This window comes from Diprion similis, chromosome 6, assembly GCF_021155765.1.
Source record: "Diprion similis isolate iyDipSimi1 chromosome 6, iyDipSimi1.1, whole genome shotgun sequence".
In the NCBI taxonomy this organism is placed as follows: domain Eukaryota; kingdom Metazoa; phylum Arthropoda; class Insecta; order Hymenoptera; family Diprionidae; genus Diprion; species Diprion similis.
Window position 1 is genome coordinate 13,937,929 of NC_060110.1, and position 24,342 is coordinate 13,962,270.

A 24,342-nucleotide genomic window follows, 5' to 3' on the forward strand; every position below is an offset into this window, starting at 1 on the left:
AATTTCAGACAATCCTAAAATGTGAAATAAAGATTTCTGCAAAAGTTCACCTATGCAATAACGATACTAATTAAACATCACAGTTCAATCTCATGTATTCCTTGGATTTTACAAGATAATCGCAATCCGAATCTGCAGCTTCTCACAATTCATGTAAAGTGAGAGATGCCAAATGCTTTCTGTATTTTGTGGAATTTTGTGAAATATCTAAACGTAATTCAACAAATAGGTATATAATAGATGAATGTACTATCGGATGTCTTGATCCAGTCTGTTTCGAGCATGTAATGTATAGATAGATAGAAGTTATAAGTCAAAGATTTCTGGTCAAAGATATGGAAAGAACGCGGTCGCATTGCGTAAATATTAACCATTCACAAAATACAAACTATGGAACTACCTTTCACCCGACTATCGAGCACCGGAGCGAAACAGTGTCTGGGTTTCCTAGTTCCCTAATAGTGAACTTACCGCCTCGGCAGCATCGCTGGTAAACCGGTTTTCCTAGGTCGGTGACTGGAGCCAAGACCAGCCAGCTCTCCGTGTCTCTAGAAACGATTATCCAACCTGAGATCACTAAAGTGCCACTATGCTTCCCTGGTACTCTTGTCTAGGCGCAGGAGCTATCCCCTGGCCATTTGCCGTTGGCAGAACGTCCTCGAGATCGTCGACTAGAGAAACACTGCAACATAATGTAGGTGCAACTGAGGAATCAGTCCTGTGAATCGTAAAAAATTTTATTAGGAAAAACGGTAACTCGAAATTAGACTAGGAGCAGTTAGAAATTTCATGTCAATTTCTATTTAACATCAGTAAAATTTTGTTCAACATTATTGTCCATCATTTCGTACAAAGTAATTACACGATGAGAATTCGAAGCTACAGAGCTACGAGCTATGAGAATTACAGAGGACACACTTTCGAGTGCAGTGCTATTGACTTCAGCTTTGCTTGGCAGAGAGTTTAAAAAAAATCATCACACCATCAAGCCTGGGCAGATCTAGATATCGAACCGTTTAAATTGAGTGCGTAGAAATGTTGCCTGGAATTAAGGCAAATTCAACACCTACTCAGCGACAACAACCGGATCAATTATAGAAGCTTTTAAAATACCAGACTGTTTGAGAAACATATTCGAGCAATATTCGTTCTTTCGGTATTTTTTCTGCGTAACTCATGAAGTACAACAAAGAACGATGAATGCTGAAAGTAAAAGTCATATCTATGCGTATAATCTATACGCGGAGACATGAGTATGGTACGCTCGTGTGATTAGATGAGACTTGCTAATTAGTTCGCGAGTTCTTGGTTACTTTACACTGATGTTTTAACGTGCATTTAATTAGATTTTATACGCCACGATTATCTAACTACCACAGAACAAAAAAGTACCGAGGTGCGTCGAGTCTGGAGTTCTAATGTGTACACACAAAAGTATAAAACATAAAGTAACTTTATTTGGGGCGAAACTGTACGTAACCTGATTAATCCTCAGTTTCTGAGCGCACTCGAGTGGTTCAGCTACAGTAATACACAGAACAAAATATTTGCCGAGCGATAAATGTTCAAGTCTCTTTACTAAAAATTTATTATGCTTATAGCGAAAATTAATTTCGCCAGAGCTACGATTTTCCTGTGAGAAAGGGTAAAAGATCATCCTCTTCAAGGACCATCCTCGTAGCTCGTAGACGGTATGTTACTTCCGGAAACGAGATATCGGCAAAGCGGAAAAACTATTAGAAGCTATCGAAGAAGTATACGTATGTTCAAACACAAATAGTTCCTTCATTTCAAATTTTAATGTCTTCCCCCTACTTCATACGAGGTTTCAGGGTCTTTGATCAACCTGACGAACGTTCCTACCTGCGGACACCGAATTCAACGATCACTTGTCATTCTGCTAATTACAATGGGTGCACGAAACTAATTGTAATCTCCGTCGCCTTATAATACAAATACGTATATCTCTCAAGTGCCGCGTGCTATGAAATTGTACTCGAATCACACTAGTTATGGAATAAGAAGATATTATCGTGCGTGAACACCAAGGTACAGATAACGCTTGGGTATAGCTGATTAGCATGAGAAGCTAAGCGTGCGACACGCAGGCAGACATGCCATGCGATGGCGTTCGAGTGTGTCTTGATTTAAGTTCTTGTAAGAATAATATGTATCCGTAAAATGGTGAAGGATCATCAATATCACTTCGAAAATTGAATGCTGGCGTAATCAGGCGCAGGAGAGCTTTGCCAGAGTACCGAAAGCTCCCGAAGGCACCCGAAGAACTTTCGCTCGATACCGCGCACGTGTCTGTCGGTTCGTGTCATTTTAGTGAGGAGCTACACCGACTGCGGAGTGAACGGTATCGCAAGTTCGACGGTTGATGGTGGTGATTGTTAGTGATTATTATTTCTGTTGATTCTTTATAATGTAAGTATAAGCACAGGTTTTATGAATCGTAACGCGTGTAAAGCGCACTAAGAATAAGCGCGCTGCTTTTGTGTACCGTCAACTAATGAATACGTCTGATTTAAACTTAGCGAATCTCATTCATCGCGAAAAGTCCGCGATAACAATTTGAAAGTCAAATTTTACACATCCAGGAGATCTGACATTCTTACAATGACGCAGAGTGTAAAGTTGTTAAACTCTCGACTACTTGTCCATAGTGCTGGATAAAATATAACAAATTTTTTCCATTGCTTCTACGTTTTTAAAATCTATCTTGTCGGAACGTATTAAAAATTTTCAATTCATTCAGGTTCATTGTTCATAAATGAATTGGAACAATGCGAATCGATCGATATGTGTGAGCATATTTATAATACGAGTTATATTTGGCGACAGTAATTTCAAGTCGATATCAGGTTTCGGAAAACGAAACACCTGGTGAATTACTTCGATAGTGGTTGACCCCTTGAGATATTTACTAATATTCAATCTTCAAAGTTAGGCTCTGATTCACCAGCCTAGCGATTTCTCGCGGTTTCGATGATCCAGTGGAAGAATTATATACTGTAAACGTAGGACACCTATCGTCATATTATTGAGGGATGATTTCGTACGGGTTATACAGCGAAGTAGGTTACTAAAAAGCGTTTTCAATCCAAATCAAAGAACACTTTACAGCTAGAACGTCTTACGAAATAATCGCGCAACGCTTTCGCCGTCAGTTTGTATATTTGAGTGTAGCATCAGTTTTATTGTTTCAACGACTCGACTTAATTTATCTGTAAACGATTATACACACGTATATGTATTACATCTGTTTAACTTAAGATGTGCAAAGAAGTTGCCATTTACAAATATACATAGATACAATCGAGAAGATTCAACGGCATAGCTTGTAGATTCTTGTGCAATTCGAAACAAAAATCTGCATCACTAATTGACGTCAACGAAAAGTCAAAAATTTGCCTGTGATGTAGAATGAATAACTAGCTCGGCAAATATTCTTTGGGAAAAATCGTAAATCCAATTGTACATCGTACGTCATATTGCGATTTTTTAGAAATAAAAAATATGTGCCTACATGATCAAATTCAATTTACTCCACACTCTTAAGATACATTAATATACGATTCAGATTCATATTTAGGATTTATTTTAAACATTGAACTAGGGAAGTATAATTAAATCCAATTATCTTTCCATGGACTACTTCGATTTATCCCACATTTATAGAGGTCATACTCTGTACGAAGAACGAAACTTCATTCTAAAGCGGATCAGGACGCATTGATTATTCAAACATATATCCTTGGTGTATTTCTACCTTTTACCCCCAAGATATAACATATATACATTGTTCACACCATAATGTATAATATTTGCGGAAGTGTAATTGAAAATGATTTCGTAATATAGACAATTCAAGGAGATATGTGTATATGTATAATACTAATCGTATTTTATGTAATGTGTCGAGTGATCGTCTGGACTGAATCACGTGAGAAAAGGTAACGAGTAAAAATAAAAGTGAGTTGCCGATGAAGTTCGATCTGCGAATAGTTTTAATCTGTTCAGCTCATTGATTAGCGAAGAACAACAGACTTACACGCGTTGTGCCGACAGGGTGAGCCCGCAGCACCGGCAGATCTTATCGCACTGTAAGTGTATTAAGTGTATATATGTACAATGGTGGACATGTATGTAGAATCACGCGTTCCATAACTCTCCGCACTATATTTCCTAATGTATACACACTATCACGTCACGCACGTCATGTCAGAAGTGCGATCAACGGTTCACAGAACATGCTTGGACAGCAGAGCTGAAATCACTATCGCCAAGACTTGACAATTACTTACTTCACGGAAAATTAATTGTTATTTGTCACAAAGGACTGAAGTATGAATCGATTAAGACTAAAGTATACCTAAATTTGAATTTATCATGGAAGGATGATGATGAGGAAGTAATTATTATAGGTACAAAAGTTTTCATTCATCTCAAAGTGTAATTTTGAAAAGATGTAAAGCTATGGAAACAAAATCCACGAATGCGGAAACAGGCTCAAGACAACACAGTTACGAAGAGTGAATTGTAAGACGAAATGTTCAGAGTCAGTACCACACTGATTCCCTGATAGAATTACACTTTTTTCGAATCATTTTTCGGGCGTGAGATGTGACATAAAAGGATGACGATTGACATTATTTCTCCGTTCTACGTTAATTGCGTCTTCGGACAGCTGCAAATTTCGATTCCGCCAACTGCAGAATGTATAAATATTTTTTTTATATTTTATTGTCGTACGTAAAAAATTCAACCTTGATCGGTGTTCTTGTGGACTTTAAACAAGAAAATTGGAACTTTGATGTATTTGACATCTATATGATGTACAATACAGGTGTAAATGTAACTATGCAAATGACCCGAACGACATATTCGTGGAATGTAACGCTATTTTATTCCCAAAACAGAAAGCACTTTATTCGACAGATGAACAATATAAGAAATCGTTTTCTCCGTCACATATGGTTATTTCAGTACCGTATACGGGAGACCAAGTCAATTTTAGCGGCTGAACATACATTACGTTCTCTTTGAAATACAATATTCGAGTTCATCCACGAAAAAATTTGAGTCACTGATTAATTTATGTACTTTTGTATTGCAATTTTGGTATTGCGATTCTGAATTTCTCGGTCTGCAGATGTTATCGTAGCTGCGATACTGTACCATTTCTCCGATTTACATGGGCTCGTAAATATGAATTAAATGAAATTGTTAAAATTGTACAGATGTCATGTAATCCCAGTAAAAAATCTTTTAACAAGATAAATACGTTACAAATGAAATATTCTTGACGATTTTATTTGTTATGCCATAGATACAGTGACCGACAACCTTTTCCCACATTACGAAAACCAAAAGAGAAAAGAAATCATCGATAAAGTATCTGAACAAATATTATACCAGATTGCAAGAAGTTAATATGTGTATACCTATATGCAGCAGGCTTGTTTGGCAGCTACGATAAGTTCATCATATTGCGGTGTTTGACAAGTAAGAAATGTGGGAAATGCGTCGTTGATACTCAAAGTCATATCTTAATATTTAGCAAAAATTTGAACCAAAGATAATATTCTGTTGGTAGAGCCGAATTATCCAGGCAAATTTAGCAAGAGCCAATTAAATTTCACGCAGCTCATTTGCCGTTCGGAGAACCGTGTTAAATCTGTCAGTGAATAACGGTACTGTACACGTTATACATTATCACAGTTTCGCAAAGAATAGAGTTTCCTTTTAAATTCGTCATTCACCTAGTCAGAACTAATTCGTTTCTTGAATTACCTGCAATTTGCTAAGTAGGTTATTGAGTCTCGTTTGCGCGACAGCTGCTCTTCAGAAATGATGTTGGGAAATACGAGGATACTATACATCTGACAATTCTGAGCTAGTTGTTAAAAAAAATATCCAAGAATTCTAATCTGTCGTGGGCTCAGGATATAGGTACAGAGTACCCGTTATCTCAATCGGATAATTAAGAATTTTGTTGACTTTAGCCAGTATCTAATGGAGCGAATGCCGGGCTGCGTCAGTAGATATCGAAGTTAGAAGATTACACTTTATCTAGGTGTTTCGTGAAATTTGATTTGAATGAAGCGAGCTCGAAAAGACATGCGAGTAGCATGATTGATCCCTACAATCAATGCCACCTCTGTGACACCATTTTATCACTGCACATAATAATCCTGGATTTGGCGAATGGCTGCAGTTTTAGCAATTAAACCCGTTCCAGTTTTACATATCCGATTAAAAGCCGAGCAATGTTGGAAATTAGATATTAACCGGACATCTATTGATGTTTATCATGCTACATGAGAATATTACGTTTTTTACATCCAACCTTAACCTGTTCCAATCTTGAATGATCTTTCGATCCAAATTCTGAATAGCCGTAGCGAATCTGGCTTGCTCGTCTACATTTTTTTTTTAATTAATATTTCTGGACCACACAGACCGAGGAGTCCACTTGAAATTGGCTTGTAATGTGCATATTATTTGTACTTTCTATTTTCAATCGATGTATTTTTAGACCTAATGATGAATATGCAGCATAGAACTATATCCGAAAATTTATTATTTGATACCGAAATAATCAAATACATTGAATACGTTTCACGAACACGTGCTGCCTTAACTCCTTTCCTGTTTTATTTCTTTTCAGACTACCCGCCAATGATCTATATCTAATTGTTGGCCTTATTTTGTATCACGCTATCTGGCACACGTGCCGCCTTATTCACTACCAAACGGAAATGACGTACTGTAAATTAATTAGCACGCCTGTACAACGAAAAAACAGATCATAGTAGCAGAAACCGTGTGCTTGTAACGTATCTAATAGAAGCAATGATATTCAAACAGTAATAAAACTCACCCGCATATAGGGATCTAGATTAGAGCAGGTAACATGTATTTACAGTGGATCCAGTGTTCAACATTTCAGTGCTGTTCGTTATAGAGCATCGTATCAAATGAAAGTTGTTATTTCTTATCTGACTTGGGGGGTTGTGTTGCAATTTTACGTTGGCGAGCCTGAATGCTGAGAAAATTTTGGTTAGAGTACAGCTGCTGCTAGGAGAATTGATTAGTCAGCTTGTGCGATTAATTATTGGATTTTAGCCTTTGCAGAGATATAATTGTATAGTAAGTCTCTCTGGCAATTATCCGTCACACGCATTGAGAAGAATTACACATAGTTGAAATCCTGATTATCCACAACAGACTTACTGCCGCAATTGCGTTCGACGTGATCATATCAAATCACTCATACTTTAATAGTTGAACACACTCGTATAGGTACTTGAAAGCTACGCCTACTGATTCACTGATTCGATAATCCTGATTAATTAATATTTCTAAATAGAGAACAATCAAAGCTCCGGAAATATTTCCTAGCATATATTATATAACGCAGATTTTTTCCACATTTCAGGTTCACCGTCTTTCAATTAAGTCGGAGAAATGGTATTCGGCATGAGTGCATTTGTATTTTTAATAGCAATATTACTGAAATAATTCAGCGTGAATGGTAATAGGTTACACGAGTGATTCTATTCGATGTCGTATCGGCATATCGCTCATTCGGAGCTAATCTGTCACGCCAATTTTTGCACTTAATGTGAACTCTAAATACATTATTTTATATCACCGATTTATAGTCGACGTGTTCCGAGTTCAACTCTTCGACCTGAAGTCTGAGATAATGATAACACATTTTATGACGATCGTTTAAGCTTGGTAAGAGATTAACTTTTAATCTCTCGTTGCGTTGCACGCCTCTGTATGTAGATTGTCGACACATCCTGAGCAATTTATTAATCTAATTCGTCCTGAGTCCGGGTTCGATTTTCAGCGACTTATTTGCTTATATAAGGTTTTCTTACCAGCTGGAACAATAGACATGAAATGCATTTATCTCTTTGCAGCTGCAGGCAGTCGTACCTTCAACGTTATCACGTCCATACGTCATTGTGTTCTTTTTTTCGGCTTTCTTATGCCTCGTTAATCTCGTGCAATCATACCAACAGCGAGATTACTGCATGTAACGTTGCATAATGAGTGTATATGAAATCCGTAAGGTTCAGAAAAATTACAGGCAATTTATTTAAACTTTGCTCGATCATAAATTCGCTCTGCAATGACAGTAGGGAATTGCCCAGAATCACGACGACGATCATTCGCAACAACTGAGATGTTCCAATGTATAAGTTTTCACATCTAATGTTACTGGTGCACATATCTCGGTATTGGAGCGCAGGCTCGCAATGATATAAATCAGACACGGTCTCCATAACTGTATTTCGTAACGCAAATGATTTGCTCTTTTATAGCGAATCGGAACTGATCACAGCCGGTCGATACGTCTTAATGAGAAAACCGAGCACAGGTTTCCTCCTCGAATATCGGTTTTCGCCTTAAACGAAGTCAAGCTACATTGTCCTGAAAGGACTCAGTTGGACAACTCAGACCACGAATATCTTCGGATCTGCGGCGGTTCTTTGGGCCTTTATATTAATAACGAACAGGAAATGGAAAAACTTGCATTCGAAAAAAATGTCAAATAGATATTGTTGTTTTTGGAGTGTCAAAGTAGTGCATGATAGGAGATATTGTAAAAGCTAGTCTGCAGTTGTCGTCGCTTTGTGATTGGAGTCCCGCGGGTCAAACAATAAGGCATCAGACAGAAAATTTGGCACCAATTCTATACTCTGGGATTCACGAGTTGCAAACGAATGCTGACCCAGTTCGCGTGGATGATGACCACTTTGACAAGTATCGATTCGTTATTATATACCGTGAGACATAAAACGTAGAAGAAAAAATTAAAATCTCGGAAATGAAGTGACATCTACGTGAATTCATTGAATGGTTTCTGCGGCGACACGGAACGTCATCTTAGATCACATTTTTATAACGGCCTTGGCGTACGACTGTACAAAGTATATTACGCTACTGTATCTATAACGCGTTAGAAATTCGATTTCAGTATCCCGCAATTCTGTAATAGCAAATATTAAATATAATTCGAACCTATCTTGTGATATATTCATCCATATACCTATATTTCTTGCGGTTAATCGTATGTGCCCGTTCAGCAAATTTCATATAAATCGATAACTCGTGCTCTCCTATCCCGAAGAAGTGATATCAAGTGGATTTGGATTTGATTCAGGGTGTTGAATAAAAGCTTAAATTGAAAATAATAATCGCATTTTTTTTATCGATCACGCTTCACGTGAAAGAAAGATGACTCAAGTCCATTTACGCGGATCCTTTACAAAGGACCAGTTACCCATGCAATCGAATAACTTTTCACGATATCTCGATTTCATTCACTTGCTGAGTTATAAGGCTGCACGCGAACAAAGCAGGAGTGAAAAATATCACAATTGTATAAGATCTTCGTGTCAACGGTCTTTTCACCGTCGGTAACGAAATGAGATGGACACGATTATTACTGGAGCGGAAATCAGGTAACAATGCACGAGAGTCAGATCAAGGCGTGCGTGTGTATGGGAGTGACGTCACGACGCTATTGAATCCTACATTGTCAGTAAATCTCGGGGGGCAATCAGCCTCCGGCGTCGTCCTGGTTTAAGTGTCAGATATAACAATACGCCTGTATATACATTATACGACTGTCCTACACTGCTTTGATTCGCGGGTCTTGACGGCGACGGCAGTTGGACTTGAGGGTTCAGAAGCTCTTTCAAATTTAGTTGCCTCGACGTCAAGTACAACGCGTCAAGATCTCTTATAAAATTTCAATGGATGAGTGAAGATGGAAGCTAAGGGTGCATGGTGAAGATCTCCACTCAGTGCTACACTGAACGGATACGCAAACAATACAAACTTCAAGTTTATACTTTACTTTAATAATTGTAACTTTATTCAGACCCGAAATTCAAACTCAGGCGCAAATTGTATTCACAATTTATTTCACATTGTTTAGGAGATGGTGTTGTTAGGAATAGAACGGATGCCTGGGTTAAAATAAATCTCATGAAAATCGGAGTTTTTCTGCTCTTCTTTCGTGGGTTCGATTTCATACAAAATTTAATCTCGTCGTCTATTTCTTTTTCATTTAAGTATAACATTCACGCCGCATCGAATTTTACATCTTCACGAGGAATCCTTAAATTAAATTTCATACTGACCTATTCATTCTCATTCAATAATTATTCATGGAAATGGGCTGCGATATCTATTCAACTCGCATTTCGGTGTCAAGATATTAGCAAGGCCTCATGCCTGTGTACTTGTTCGCGTTCGAAGTGACGTATGTATGCATGTTACATCGAGGCTACGTGCACAATGTTGTTAATTATAATTAGTTTTGCAACATAGAGAGGTATTCTGGCTTCTGCACTATCTATATCACCGAGAATCAACGCGTCAGCGACTGAATTAAACCTCGACTGACTTTCACTGCCAACGCTGATCGGTGCAAATTCGAATTCATGCACGTTAGCGATGATCAGTTTCGCGAATCAGTTGCATGAACAATTGCGAGCAGGAAAAACGTTTCGGTATCAAAAGTCAAAATTGTACAGTAATCATTTCAGGCGATAGTTATTTGTAATTCTAAATTTCAAAACCTTTTATCCCAACGATGTCTGAAATTCTAAGCTTCGTATCTGCTCTACCAAATTATGTAAATGAAAAATACAGCACAATCGCGTCATCACTGTACTGCCTTCAGGAAACGTATATATAACCAACATGCTTACCAGAGTTAACCAGATCCTGACGATTTCATTACTTTTTTTTATTTTTAGGGTCCTGGGAGTTTCTTGCAGCAGCGTCGGCGTTGCTCTCCTGCTGCTCCTGGTCGTAGTTTGCGCTGTGAGCGATGCTGCAAGATATCGGATTAAATTTGTACTCTTTATTTTTCTAAGTGCTATAGCGGCGACATGGTGCATACCAATTATGCTCTTTCAGCCAGGACATTGGAAAAATGCGCTGTGAGTTAGGCTCTTTTAGTAATTAACCGTAACACGAGACACGTACATACGGCATGATGTCAATTTTAATTTTCCTCTATATTTCGACGAACAATACATTATTTTGTACAAGATAATTTACTGCGGCTAAAATTTTCAAATAGATTATACCTGATTGCATATTGAAAATGTTTGTGCACTTGAATACGGAGGAAATTAAAAAACTCAGAATTACTTGCTGTAAATATTTATGTAAGATTCTAAATAACGTTTCGTTTCACGAGATAACAACAACGTAGTGACTGGCAATAATTATGTGTAACGTTGTTGCTAACCGCTAACGAGTCAAAGTTTCTCTCGTAATACGTGCATTAATGTTTCACTCGCTACATTTGTCCTGTTGTGTATTTGAACAGTCAACATTCAAACTAAAAGAAATTAAAACTTATACTTTGGGTGAAAAAAATCCACGTCAAGTCAGTACAAATCAGCTATAGTTTGAGTAATGAGCACGAAGATTCTATGTAGGAACGGAAGTACATACGATTTATAGTATATATGTAACCGTGAGACTTTAATTACAGCATACCTGCGTGGGGAGGGCGACAAATTGCAAAACTCCTAGGCATACAATTTCAAGTTCGTGGGAAGGAAAATATCGTCAAAGACACGGGTTGTGTAGTGTTGATTAATCACCAGAGCGGACTTGATCTTTGCGGTAAGTCTTATCAGAGCTATAATTAATTAATCTAAATGTATGCGTAACACCGAGTAGATGGACACGCTTTTGCATTGAACTGCGTAAGCGATTAGACTCGTCGAATAACTATACGAGAAAAATGTTATTACGATTTCCACTTGTACGATAATTAATCAGTACAAATATCTATGGCTTTCGAGTATTCACAATCGTACGGCAATCGAAATAGAGAGAGACGATTTAGCGCGCTGAGATTGATACAGATGACCTATTTTCGTTTGAACAAGAATTGTTATCGTCTACAATAATAATAACAATGCAATGGAGTACACGAATAACAATTCACTTATACACGTCTAACTAATAATAAAAATAAAAAAAAAAAAATAAAAAAATAATTTTCTGGGTCAGAGTGTTAATAGTCCGGCTATTTTATTATCTTCCCATAGTGTCATATTATATTTTCTGCTATAATGCCGTTGACATAAACTGCATATTTGCTTTTTTAAATCAGTTTCGAACCCGTTCGATTACTCTCGTAAACAATTTTCTCATTCACAGTATTGGCAGAGTTGTGGCCGGTGTTGGAACGATGCACGGTGATTTCAAAAAAAGAGATTCTCTACTTGGGGCCGTTTGGGCTCGCCTCCTGGCTTTGGGGTACGATTTTCATCGACAGGCGGCAAGCTGAGCAAGCACATAGCACCATGAACTCGACGGCGGACATTATCAATAACAGAAAGGTCAGTTCGGGCTACTCCGTTGAATATATATGATTATAATTGTCAATTGGCGAATAATACAAGGAAATTAAACTCCAGTGAGCGCGTTGAATTAAGAGGAGAGCTGCATTGTACGACTCAGCAATTGTCCAATAATGTTACAACTCTCCTATCAGGCAAAACTTTGTCTATTTCCCGAGGGTAAGCGGCACTCCGGGACGAAGCTGCTTCCGTTCAAGAAGGGCGCCTTCCACGTCGCCATCGCCTCCCAGACCCCGATTCAGCCGGTCGTCGTCTCCAAGTATTATTTTCTCAACGACAAACTCAAGAAGTTTGGCTCTGGTAAGTTCGAGCTTCGTGACGTGACTCGTGTAATTAATCTCATGGGAATCCACCACATCGAAATACGCATTTTGGTATGTCAAACAATCAGTGATTGCATCGGGAAATTACCGTTCGCCGACAAAGTATGGTTTTTATTTTCTATCTTTTATCATTTCCATGAGTAATACAAACCCATGTCAGTTCTGATAAATCTACCAATAGTCCATGTGATCATGACGTTCGCCGGGACTATAATGGATACTATGTGCTAAAGTTCAGCGATGGTTAATTAACTTCCAGGAAAAAGTTATATCACCATTTTACCACCGATTTCCACAGTCGGAATGACAAAGGACAATATAGCGGAACTGATGGATGAAGCCCACGAAAAAATGAACAAAGTTTTCCAAGAGACCTCTCAGGAAGTTCTAACGTTACATGTCGACAATTCAAACTCGAAATAATGAGAGTAAGGAAACTCGCGGAGTAAAAATAGTACTAATCATAATCCAAAGAGACAGCGAATGAAGATCTACTCGAAATTGCAAATGTATTGACTAATGTCAGCGTCATACCTTTATACACACGTAAAGTTGGAAATTCCACGGAAACTTGGACTAGTGACCTTTGCGTCGGTGCAGTAAGAGTTCGTATACCTAATAGAATCGATTGTTGCCACATACAACTATTTTACATGAATAATTCTAAGAGTTGTATGCATTTAAACGTTATACGTATACAATATCCCGCACAACATTTTTTATACAGACTTTTAGATGATGTCGACACGTTGTAAGTATAAAGCAAAAAAGGAAAAAAAAATATAGGTCGTCTATCACGCACATGCCTGTTATATTGTATACACAATATATGCATATAAATATTTACCAACGATCGATTGAGAACTGAAACGAAACTGACATATCCAAATTACGACCGATCAAATATCCAATTATAGTATTATGTAAAAGTCGTGTACAGCAAATGAAGAAAAGTATAAGTCAGATGAATTACTTATTCATAAGTCTTCTTTTCTATCTCAATCTAAATTACAACACAATTTATTTTCAAACATTTTAAGGTTGTAAATAAAAATCTGGTAATATGTTCGAGTTTTGGTATTTGTTGAAATTCATAGAATTTAAAGATCGGCTATTTCATCAAGATGAATTGGTCTCAAATCGAATTGAAGGTATAGGTGAAATTTGATCTCAACACTATTTACTTTAACTGATTGTGAGACCTTTGATTTTTTCTACGAAATGATATCTTTACATATGTAGGTTATTATTTAAGTCTAACGCACATTCGCTGGTTAGCCCCATAGCAGCTGTGCACAAAATTTATTGTTTATGTTGGTCACAGGGGCTAATCTCATGCATATACTCCGGCTCTACTTCAGATTAATTTCTAATATTTTTCCGGTGTAGACTGTACATAGTTTCTAAAAATTGTTGTCGTGACATCGATATGACGCATAGGAAAGACGAAAAAGAATCGGCGCAATTCAAATTGTCACACGTGACACTACATGACTACTGATTTCCGAAATACGATTTTATTCGTGCAGTTTTTTATAAACACGAATATTTTCCTTTGTTGTATTCATCGAAACTTTGGCAATTTTGAGGACAAAACTTTACTAGTCCGAATGTCTAAGAATTTGGGTGTTTTTATCCGTTTTTTTTTTTTTTTTTTTTTTTACTACAACTAATTTCAAAGATTTTGTAAAATCAAGGTTTCCCGATGGTTCAATGTTGTACATTGATTTGCGAAATACGTAGTTTTTGTTTAAGTATTGGAATATGAATTAGGTATCCTGATGAGCTATTATAGTGGCCTTAAATTTAGAATATACGCGCGATTGAGAACCTCATTATTGTAATAACTCAAAAATTATTCAGTAGTGATTGTCATTTACCTAAGACACGCAGACATATCGATATCAATCATCTCAATTCAAATATTACATTCCAGTTGGCGAACGGTCAAACATATGTTTTTTCTTACACCATGAAAAATTTCGTCCGCCACGTTTGAATTTATGATTTATGACGGTCTTTTTTTTTTTTTTTTACAACGTTTTGAATCTGCTGACGAAGTCCTAATCAACAATTGAATTTGTGTTTAATTCATTCTGTTTTTAACAGTTTCGGAATATGAACTCTCAGCATTAGTACAATCAGTGCACTGCAACGGAATGCTTTAAATATTTTTATTCAAACACTTTCCATTTGAAAGTTTGAAGTCATTCGATCGGCAGTCAAAAACAGTTTATAGTGTAAGTGAAAATATTGAGGAATTAGATTAATTACCCGCACACCACGTGCATGACCATTGTGTATTAGTGTAATCTGATAATGATAAAAGGCAAGTTGGTAAATAGTTTAAGAGAAATGTACAGAGTAACTTTTTCCAACCTCCGCTCCATTGTTCCTGGTGTACATACACGTTTAATGCGTGTATACGTCTACGTACGTATAGTTGTGTCTGTCTCATTATGCAGTAACGACAAACTATGTATAAATATATAGGTATATTTTTTGCTGTACTAAATATCACGTTATACATTATTTCTAACTGTTGATCAAGACAACAGTTGATGTGAGGGCTTATTTATTAACCGTATACGAATAGTTGATAATATTATACTGATACAATTATGGTACTGATTATTGTAGTAAATGATATAATTACTTATACGATATGGGTCATCGCGAGCACGTGTAGAAATATTGTTATTATTGTAATAAATTATTTTAAACTATAACTCACGAGTACACTAGCCGCCCTCATACTCAAATCCCATTTATTTATACCGTATGTCCAATAGAATCGAGTAATCATGTCTGTATAACGATTCGAACAAGTACAAGTGTATTCACAGCATTTGTTACATTCATAAAGTGTAAGACTTACCAGCTCGAGGATTCGGCGTTATCAGTTCTGAACTGTCCCGCAGCTACGATTCTCTTCGCTTCATTCAATCCAGGACAAGATGATCCAACCTCTCTGAAGGAAAAGCGTAACGCCTGTCGGACATTTCTATCACTCGTAATCCTCTGTCAGACACGTGAGATTGTTCGCCGACGAGAACCGGCACAAGAGTGTAAACATTTTGCGATTCTTCGAAATTCCGATACGATCCTGCCCTCTGCGTTAGATAGTCGTAACCATTTCGATCAAAGAGATTCCCTCTGCGAGCATGATATGGCGGCGATTTGACGTAGGTTGAACAGGAACCTGCCGACTGAGGCTCTGCACAATCAGCCACGGATTTTGGATCGTCGGCATACTGAGAGGATTTTCTTGAGAGGAAATAATTCGCTACCCGTCGAAGGAGAGCCGGTCTGCTCGACGTCGTTTGCGCCTCTCTCGCATCCGGCAGATTGGGATCCCTTCGTGTTGAAAAACTTCCAAAATCTGCCGGAATGTAGAATTCATCGAATCTATAGTGGGCGTTTTTATTCTGTCGAGAGCGCGATGACGGTGATCCGGATACTTTGCTGGTCGCCTCTTCGTCGGTTGTAATTGGCTCGAAATCGTTGGACGTCATTGAGCTGGTCGTCGGTACTGATCCGAGCGGATTAAACCGTGGTGAGAAGTAATTGATGGTAGGATCAAACCGCTGCTGGCCCCAGGGATGCGGCTCTTTCTTGTTTACGCGGCGACTAGATTTTGGAAAATTAAACCCGGTCCGAATTGGACGATGTATAGGATCCGAATGCGGATACGTTTGTCCGAAATCCGGTTTTGGTATCAAAGAAGATACGCGATAATTGTGATAAGTTTGTCGACGGCAGAAGGGAACCTTCTCTGTTGGCGTGATACCTGGACTTACTGATGATACCGTTCGCTTGTCAGAATTACACGATCTTGCCGAGGACGGAGTTACGTCTCGTGTATATTTTGATGCCTGCGATGAATTACACAGCTTTCTGGGTCCGCAGCACTTCGGGCATTTTTTACTCTTGCGCTTGAATGGGATAAGCAGCTTTTTGTAGTGATTTCTTTTCACACTCTTCTTACGATGGCACACCGAAGGTATGTCGCCATCTGGAAACCACACCTCTGCCGGAAGCTTATCGACAGCACCACACACGCTGATCGCTTCCTCCGCAGTTGTCCATTTGGGTACGGCAGTGGTTGCTTCTTCAGTATTCACACCCCTCGAAGTATCCTGATCGTCTGAAGAGCTCTCCGATGTCGTGCCGGTCTTTATAGACCAGCCGCTGTCACTGGTTAGATTCTCTGCGTATTTTTCAGGCTCGTCACTTACTTCTTGGGTACCGGCAGCAGCATCGGCGATTTTTACTCTTCTCGAGCTCTCAGGTAGTCTCATCTCCGTCGACTTTGAACTGGCAGGCTCTTCCAATGTTTGAGTTTTTTTATTATACTTGAGTTTTGAATTATCGTGGACTTCTTGCTCAGCTGATGATTTTGGAGATTTTTGTGTCTCTTTATTGTCCTTCGTTTTTTCTTGTCTAGTAATTTTCCTCAATACTTCAACAGAATCATCTGACTCCGTACCATCAATAGATGTACTCGAAGATGATGAATTCTCTACGTCTTTCAGATGCTCTCGTCTTTTTTTCGCAGATACGTGGACTGGTTTTTCGATCGAACTTGTCGACTCTGTATCTCGGGGCGTTGAACTCGAGAATGACAATTTTTCTGAAGCCATTCCATGTCTTCTCCTTTTTTTTGTTTCAATATCAGGAAGCTTTCTAACAGATTTTTCTGACTCTGTACTAAGAGTACTTGTACTCGAGGGTGGAGATTTTTTGGATTTTCGGTTCTTCCGATTTTTCTTTACAACTTCGTTTGATTCTTCAACTGAGGTGTCTGATTCAGTGCTAATGGAATATGCGCTGGAGGATGGTGGTTTTTCTTCTTTCATAAGATTTCGTCTTTTTCTATTAACAATTTTACTCGGGACGTCAGCCGTATTATCCGAATCTGTATCTAGAGTGGCTGACTTTGAATGTGGTGATCTTGCCGTCTTCCTTCGTCTCCTTTTTTCTTTCGGAGCAATTTCAATCGATTTTTCAAATGAGCTATTCAACTCCGCACCAAAAGTATCTGTACTAGGGGATGGTGATTTTTCCCTTTCATTTTTCTTTTTTCTTTTTTGATTCACAACCTCAGTTTGTACCTCTTCCGTACTGTCTGATTCTGTATCTAAGGTAGCTGTTCTGGAGGATGGAGATTTAGTTTTTTCTTTTCGATGCCTCTCTCGTTTTTTCGTAACAATTTCGGTTGGTTCTGCAACCGAACTATCCGACTCACCACCAAGCGTAGTCATAGTCGCAGGTAGTGATTTTTCCGTTTTCGCTCGATTTCTCCTTTTTTTCTCAACAGTTTGAACAGGTTCCTCGAGCGAATGATCAAATTCTGTACCAACGTTAGCTGTCCTTAAGGATGGTAACTTTTCAGTTTCTTTTCTATTCCTTCTTCTCTTCGTAGTAATTTCAGTTGGTTCTTCAACCGAATTATCCGACTCTCTATTAGGGATGACCGTCCCCGCGGGTGGAGCTTTTTCTATTCTCTTTTGAGTCTTTCTTTTTGTCGAAACAACTTCCGTTGGCTCTTCAAGCAAACCATCCGGCTCAGTACTAATGGCAGTTGTCCTTGAGGTTCCCGACTTCTCAATTTCCGTTTGATTCCTTCTTCTTTTTTTTACAACCATTTCAATTGGTTTTTCTACCGTACTATCTAACTCCGTATCAACCACAGCTGCTTTCGAAGATGGCGATTTTTCTGTTGCTCTTTGATCCCTCACCTTTTTTTTCTTAGCAACTTCAGTTGGTTTTTCAAGCAATTTATCCGGCTCTGCATCAATGTCAGCTACACTCGAGGATTGTAATTCCGCAGTTTCCTGTTTTTTCGTTTTATTTAAATTATTATTTTTCTTCGTGTTAGTGGTGATGATTGGTCTTTCAGCCGACGTACCCGTCGCTCTACCAGGGATAGATGTGCTCAAAGAATGCGATTGCACCGTTTCCTGTTTATCCAATTTCTTCTTACTTTCATTCTTTTTTTGATTATTTTTACCCGTAGAAGGTTCAACGGAATCATTAGGCTGCACGGTAGACGTATTTTTAATCAGAGGTTGGGCTTCCAACACTTCTGCTTTCGGATCAGATTTCGATGAACCTGTGTTTTTACGGCATTTATTCAACGGTGTACAAAGAGATCCAAGATTTTGTTTGAAGCTGCCCATGCAAGTAGGAGTTGGTTCGTTTTCATTGTCCTTCGAAACAGTTTCCGAGGTTGAAATGGTTTGTTGTCGCTCATCCTCACTCGGTTTTCCTGATTTATACAATCTCTTTGGCTTTGTTGTTTGATTAGCATTCTTTTGCCCATCTATCTCCAGAGTTTTTACACCTCGTTCGCCATTTACGTTTTTCCGATCCAATGTATCTACTTTCATCGATACGCCACTGTTGGATGTTTTACTCGGTTCATTCGCAGACAGTTCCTGAGCCTTGATCTTTCTGCGATTTTGCTTTAGCTTTTTTTCAACTTTACGTGTTTCGATAGAGGCAGAATCATTCGATTCAGCAGTGTCCACACTACCGCTTGCTTCCGATTTCACAATTTGCTTCTTGTTCTTCTTACCCTTGCTACTATTCACACCGACTATTGCATTCCTATCTTTTTCAGCGGTTAACTTTTTCTCTTCCGTTTTCAAAGCCTTCCGAGTTTCCTCGCCGTTTCCTATTTTTCTTCCCATTGATTGAACATTGCCACTTGCAGGCTCGCGTTTTTCTGTTTTATTCGGCTCCTGTTTCTTCGATTTATTTTTGTTTGTTGGTGACGATTTTGACACTAACTTCGAGAAGGCAGACGAATTTTGCTGGTCTCGAAAATAGTATTCAGACAATACAATATTTTTACCGGATGGCATATAAGGTGGCGAATTCATGGCAGTATCTTCAAACAAAGTTTCACTCGAATCTTGGTTTTTGTCTATCTGAGAAACAGGTGTTTTTGGTATCTCATTTTGGGACCGATCCTTCAGTTTTCGCAATGTTGCAGTAGAGTTTTTCTTACCAACAGTTTGATCTATCATTGCTTTCCTTGCGGATACTTCATTGTTCATTCTTTCATTTTTAATCAACAGCGATTTGACTTTGATCGTATTCACCTCTGCGCGTAATTCGTCAACTGCCTTTGTCAACGCAGTCATTTGTAATATTACATCGTTTAATTTATCTTGTTTTGAATTATCTGGACGAGACATTTGGCATTCAGTTTTCACAATAAAATTTAGTTTACTGAAATCTAAAATATGATCCCGTGTAACACTATACGGACTGTTCCTTTTTTTTGTTCTGTCAAAGCATTGAAACAGATGAGCGAGGGAATAAAAAAAGAGAGAAAATCGTTTAGAATTCAAAATAAACTTACCTTATTGCAAGGAGGCCAAGTTCATGTATACAAAGCACGCCACTGATACGGTTCAACTTTCTTCCAATTATTCCTAACATGATCAACGGTTTTCAATTGAATCATTTTCGTTGCTGACTTTACAAATACAGAAAGTCTTCAAAAATGTATATTCACCAATATCAGTGTCACCATCTCAGAGTCGTTTGATGGTACGATTTTGAGTCAATGTATAACTTGCTTCACCTCGTTCCATCAAATGACAGAACATTAAGGTCGGTATTCTAAGTCAGTTCTTATTTTCACGACGGTCTTAAGACAGCTCTAGACGTGCATTGTAGGCGTGGAGCCGTTCGTAAAGTAAGGTAAGGACAGATTTATTTTATTATTACTATTAAATAACGTATATTAGTATCATACAGCCTAGGTACATTCATCAGTCATCGAGTTGCATTGTATAACGGACTGGCAATTGAAACAATGTTTGGTTAAATACAAAATTCTTGTATGCCAATACATGTACAATATAATACTATAGCGATTTATTTACAATAATTATAGTAGCGTATGCTTATGATGAAATTAAATGTACGTGATCAGTGTTCATATCCAACATATAATTGCATCAGATAATTCTTAGAACATACTGCGTGACATCCAAGGTAAAAATTTTCGCTAATAGTGTTTAAATCGTAACTATAATCACCCAACTTGAGAGAAGCACATAATGATATTACTGATAGAAAATATTGTACTAAATAACTTAAATTGAATCAATGATTCACAATGGTAATATTCGAAATGGCCTCGCTACTAAACATTCTGTGTCCAACAAAATGATGTCTGATACAGTTTCAACTGTTAACTAAGCCTAAAATTGCTTGAGCGCTAATCTTGTCTTATAGTCCTGGTCCTCATTTGCTGCTCGATTAGAGGTTTAAAATGTATTCATTGTCTATCATATTTTAACATCTATTTGTACACGCGGTGAGTATAAATTGATTGAGAAGGTAGGAAATATAGTTGCACTTATGGCTCAGCGGCGATACATAATTCACTATTACTTATGTTTGTACGTTGATACATTCCTTGTGCTATGAAGAGATAATTATTCGAAAAACGGATTAATATTTCTTCACTGCAGTTGAATATTTGAAAAAAAGGAAACACCCTAAATTAGTATACGACAACCTTGGGTTTAGCAAAGAGAAAAAAAGTATTTCATCAGATTTTATTGTTACGAATGTAAACTTTTGTATAGTTGAAATTAATTGTTGCTGTGTTGATGAGTGTTCATTAAAATGAAAATGCACCACTTTTCAACAGCTCCAACAGTTTTTAATTCACTTCAAGTATTGGACTTGTGCTGTACAAGTAATGCAACGAAAATAGTAACTAGATCAAAAATTATGCTTTTACGGTGTATTATCTTAATTTTTCTATACCGCAACTCTATCTTGTTTAACTAGGTAAGAGGCAGGTTACATGACAATATCCGATTGTTGCGTGATAAGAATGAGTGGAAGATAACATATACATATGCAAGGTGAAATGAAGCTACCACCTGCTTAATTGATGCCGGCATCAAAAAATGACACGTATACATACCCTGAAAGTAGAGTTGCATGTTATAAATGTTACAGCAAATTTTTTAATATACAATGTATATATATATATATATATATGCACACACACATATATATATATATATATATATCTTTTAGTTAAAATATTTTTAGAGAGCCTGTATAAGTATGTTACTTCTCTGCGAGGTACTCGACATATTTCAATTTTCGATACAAGATAAGTAAGATAAAGATAGGAAAAAATTATAAATGGTATTACGTGGTAAAGTCATTCATAACAATAATAGATACCATTTCAGTGTAATAAAAAAATTTTCCAACTATTAAAATCAAATACAATTGTTGTAAAACATGTTACATTGCTTTGTTTTCGAATGACATCATTAGTATTTTCGTTTTTTCATTTCAGGGCATTCAAGTCTTAATATCAGCAAATCAACAAGAACATTTTATTAAGCACATTCCTTATTATTTCAATCCAAGCCTTGATTTGGTAGCGACTATGCCATTCTCAAAAAAGTTATATTTTTCACTCAAAATTAACTAATGAAGAGAAATTATCTTGCGTTATTGAAATTAGTATAAATTTACGTATGTCCAATCATACGATTGGACCATTTTATGTTGCATGACTTTTGTCATCCTGATACAGAGGGTATTTGATTCAATCAATAAATGTTGGTTAGAATGGAAAAAAATTAGCGACTACGAGCCTCGCAAGTTTGCTAACAAGGATGTATTGAGATAATAGACATTTGTTATTTAGATAAACACACGCTGCCAATTTCGTTGACTTATTGCTCCATTGCTCGTACGGTGCAATGTTAATACTTAATTGTCTAGTATATCACGTTAAATAAAAATGACTCTGGATTTATAAGTGTTGACTTTATATAAACAGGGTATAATAGTTCACTACCTGTTTACTTTGGTCCCATCTCATTCCCTCGCTCTCTTCTCCACTATCTTCTAACACTGTGTGCGGCAGCAGTCTTCACAGTTTGACAAAACTCTACACACTCGTATACTCGCTTGTCCATTAGATACAACGGTCCTTCTTTTGATCCTTTATACACTTTGGAGTTGAAGATAGCATTTATCAGCACGTGTTGCAGGCATGCACTATGCACTAGCTCAGTTTAGCCGCCCAGAGTATGGTCTGTCAGGAATTCGGGGGGGAATATTGGGAACAGGTCGCCTACAACATACATATTTAATGAGTAACAGTTATATATGATAATAAATAATAATGATTAATTTATAATACGATGAGAAATGATCAATGAATTTTTTACGTTATTATTGAATTTGATTTTTAATTTGACATCGTTACCAGAATGACAAACAGGTTCTACGGAACACGGCATCAGAAAAATTCGATGTAAGTTTCAAAAAATTCAATGACTTTGCCACACTAATATTGATTGGATAGACGCCAAAAATTTAGAAATGAAATTTACATTATGCGTATATTTTGTCTTACAAAATTTTTTATTAATTTTTTTTCTGAATTTCAATAAATACATATAATCATTTATATCCAGAGCTAATGAAAATATTAACTAAAATAAAATGCCGAGCCTTCATAAAAAAAATTCTTTTCATATGAATACAATAACATAATGAATACTGAAAACACTTAATTGAAAATATTTCTTGCGTAACATGCATAGAAAGTAAGACATGCATCAATAGAATGGTTTCGAAGGAGTTCTAAAAATCTACGAAAATTGCAAACAGTAAGTGATGTATACCAACACTAATTATCTGTCAAGATAAAATAAAAAGGAATTGGTAACCCAGTGACCTTAGTAAATAATATATTCAAAATTTTGATTTAGAAATCCCTTGAGTCTTAAACAATAACACGTACATATCCTGAAATGCATGTCAAGCATAGAAACACCAACACCCGTGAGTGAAAAGGAAGATTTCTTTTATACACATGAAACTAATTAGAAAGAGAAAATGATGAATTATGATAGTAAGCTGAAGCAACAACGTAAACATTTATTATTATCGAGGAAAAGGAATTAGATTAGGATTAATAACAAGACAGAACATAGGCACACATCTTACAAATAATGTATAAATGTGTGTCTAGTATTCGCACAATTTACGATTATTATGTCATAATCGTTTATATTTTTTAACATAGTATAGTAGTCCCTATATACACATTTATATTGCAATAATAAGTGTACTTCTTATACAATTTATCTTCACATGAAACTTGTGTTTTACATATTAGAATATGTTCGTGAAGTAACCCTATGTTAGAACCATGAATGGCATTTTATCTTTGGAAGGTACAACTACAGATGTATGTGTGTGTATCTATGTTGATGTGCCACAATACGATTCCCAGTATATGGTCTACCAATAATTATTACAACTTTTTAACGCATTGTAATACAACTGAATGATAAAAACTTAGTCTACCTACGTGAAAGAACACGTGAAGGGGAAGAAAGCAAAAATGGAAACCTGATTCATAGATATTGGTCGCAGTTTTTATCAACAAGGCTTTGAGCCTATAATGTCAATGATACTTCATGAATTATATGCTACATTTAATGTAATACATTAAATCTTTCAAGACCAAGAAACCTTCAAAGTGAAATGAACTTACGTGGCTTTATCGATTAAGCTGCTTAATG

At 37.0% G+C, this 24,342-nt stretch overlaps 2 protein-coding genes across 10 annotated transcripts in view; one reads left to right on the plus strand and one right to left on the minus strand.

Moving 5' to 3' along the window:
* Positions 1–2,318: 2,318 nt before the first annotated feature.
* On the plus strand, positions 2,319–14,285 carry LOC124407355 (1-acyl-sn-glycerol-3-phosphate acyltransferase beta). 2 transcript variants are annotated; one of them, XM_046883419.1, is made up of 6 exons: positions 2,319–2,430; positions 10,794–10,979; positions 11,543–11,676; positions 12,220–12,401; positions 12,557–12,722; positions 13,005–14,285. In XM_046883419.1, coding segments are annotated over exons 1-6 (834 nt in total). In that variant the 5' UTR covers positions 2,319–2,428; the 3' UTR covers positions 13,169–14,285. The 2 variants fall into 2 exon arrangements, with proteins under 2 accessions (XP_046739375.1, XP_046739374.1); XM_046883418.1 differs by lacking the exon at positions 2,319–2,430 and adding an exon at positions 9,782–9,816.
* A 7,535-nt stretch (positions 14,286–21,820) lies between these two features.
* Positions 21,821–24,342, minus strand: part of LOC124407353 (dynamin) — a 29,138-nt gene continuing 26,616 nt past the window's right edge. For all 8 annotated transcript variants that reach the window (XM_046883414.1, XM_046883405.1, XM_046883410.1 and 5 more), the window contains one exon: positions 21,821–22,880. In XM_046883414.1, coding sequence (XP_046739370.1) covers positions 22,817–22,880 — 64 coding nt within the window. In that variant the 3' untranslated portion in view covers positions 21,821–22,816. The remainder of the gene's footprint in view (positions 22,881–24,342) is intronic.

Bases quoted from the DNA above. Each gene is read 5' to 3' on its own strand.
- LOC124407355 (XM_046883418.1), top strand. From the start codon at position 9,797: ATGGAAGCTAAGGGTGCATG. The intron at 9,817-10,793 runs GTGAAGATCTCC...TTTTATTTTTAG, and splicing joins ATGGAAGCTAAGGGTGCATG to GGTCCTGGGAGTTTCTTGCA. The intron at 10,980-11,542 runs GTGAGTTAGGCT...CTTTAATTACAG, and splicing joins GGACATTGGAAAAATGCGCT to CATACCTGCGTGGGGAGGGC.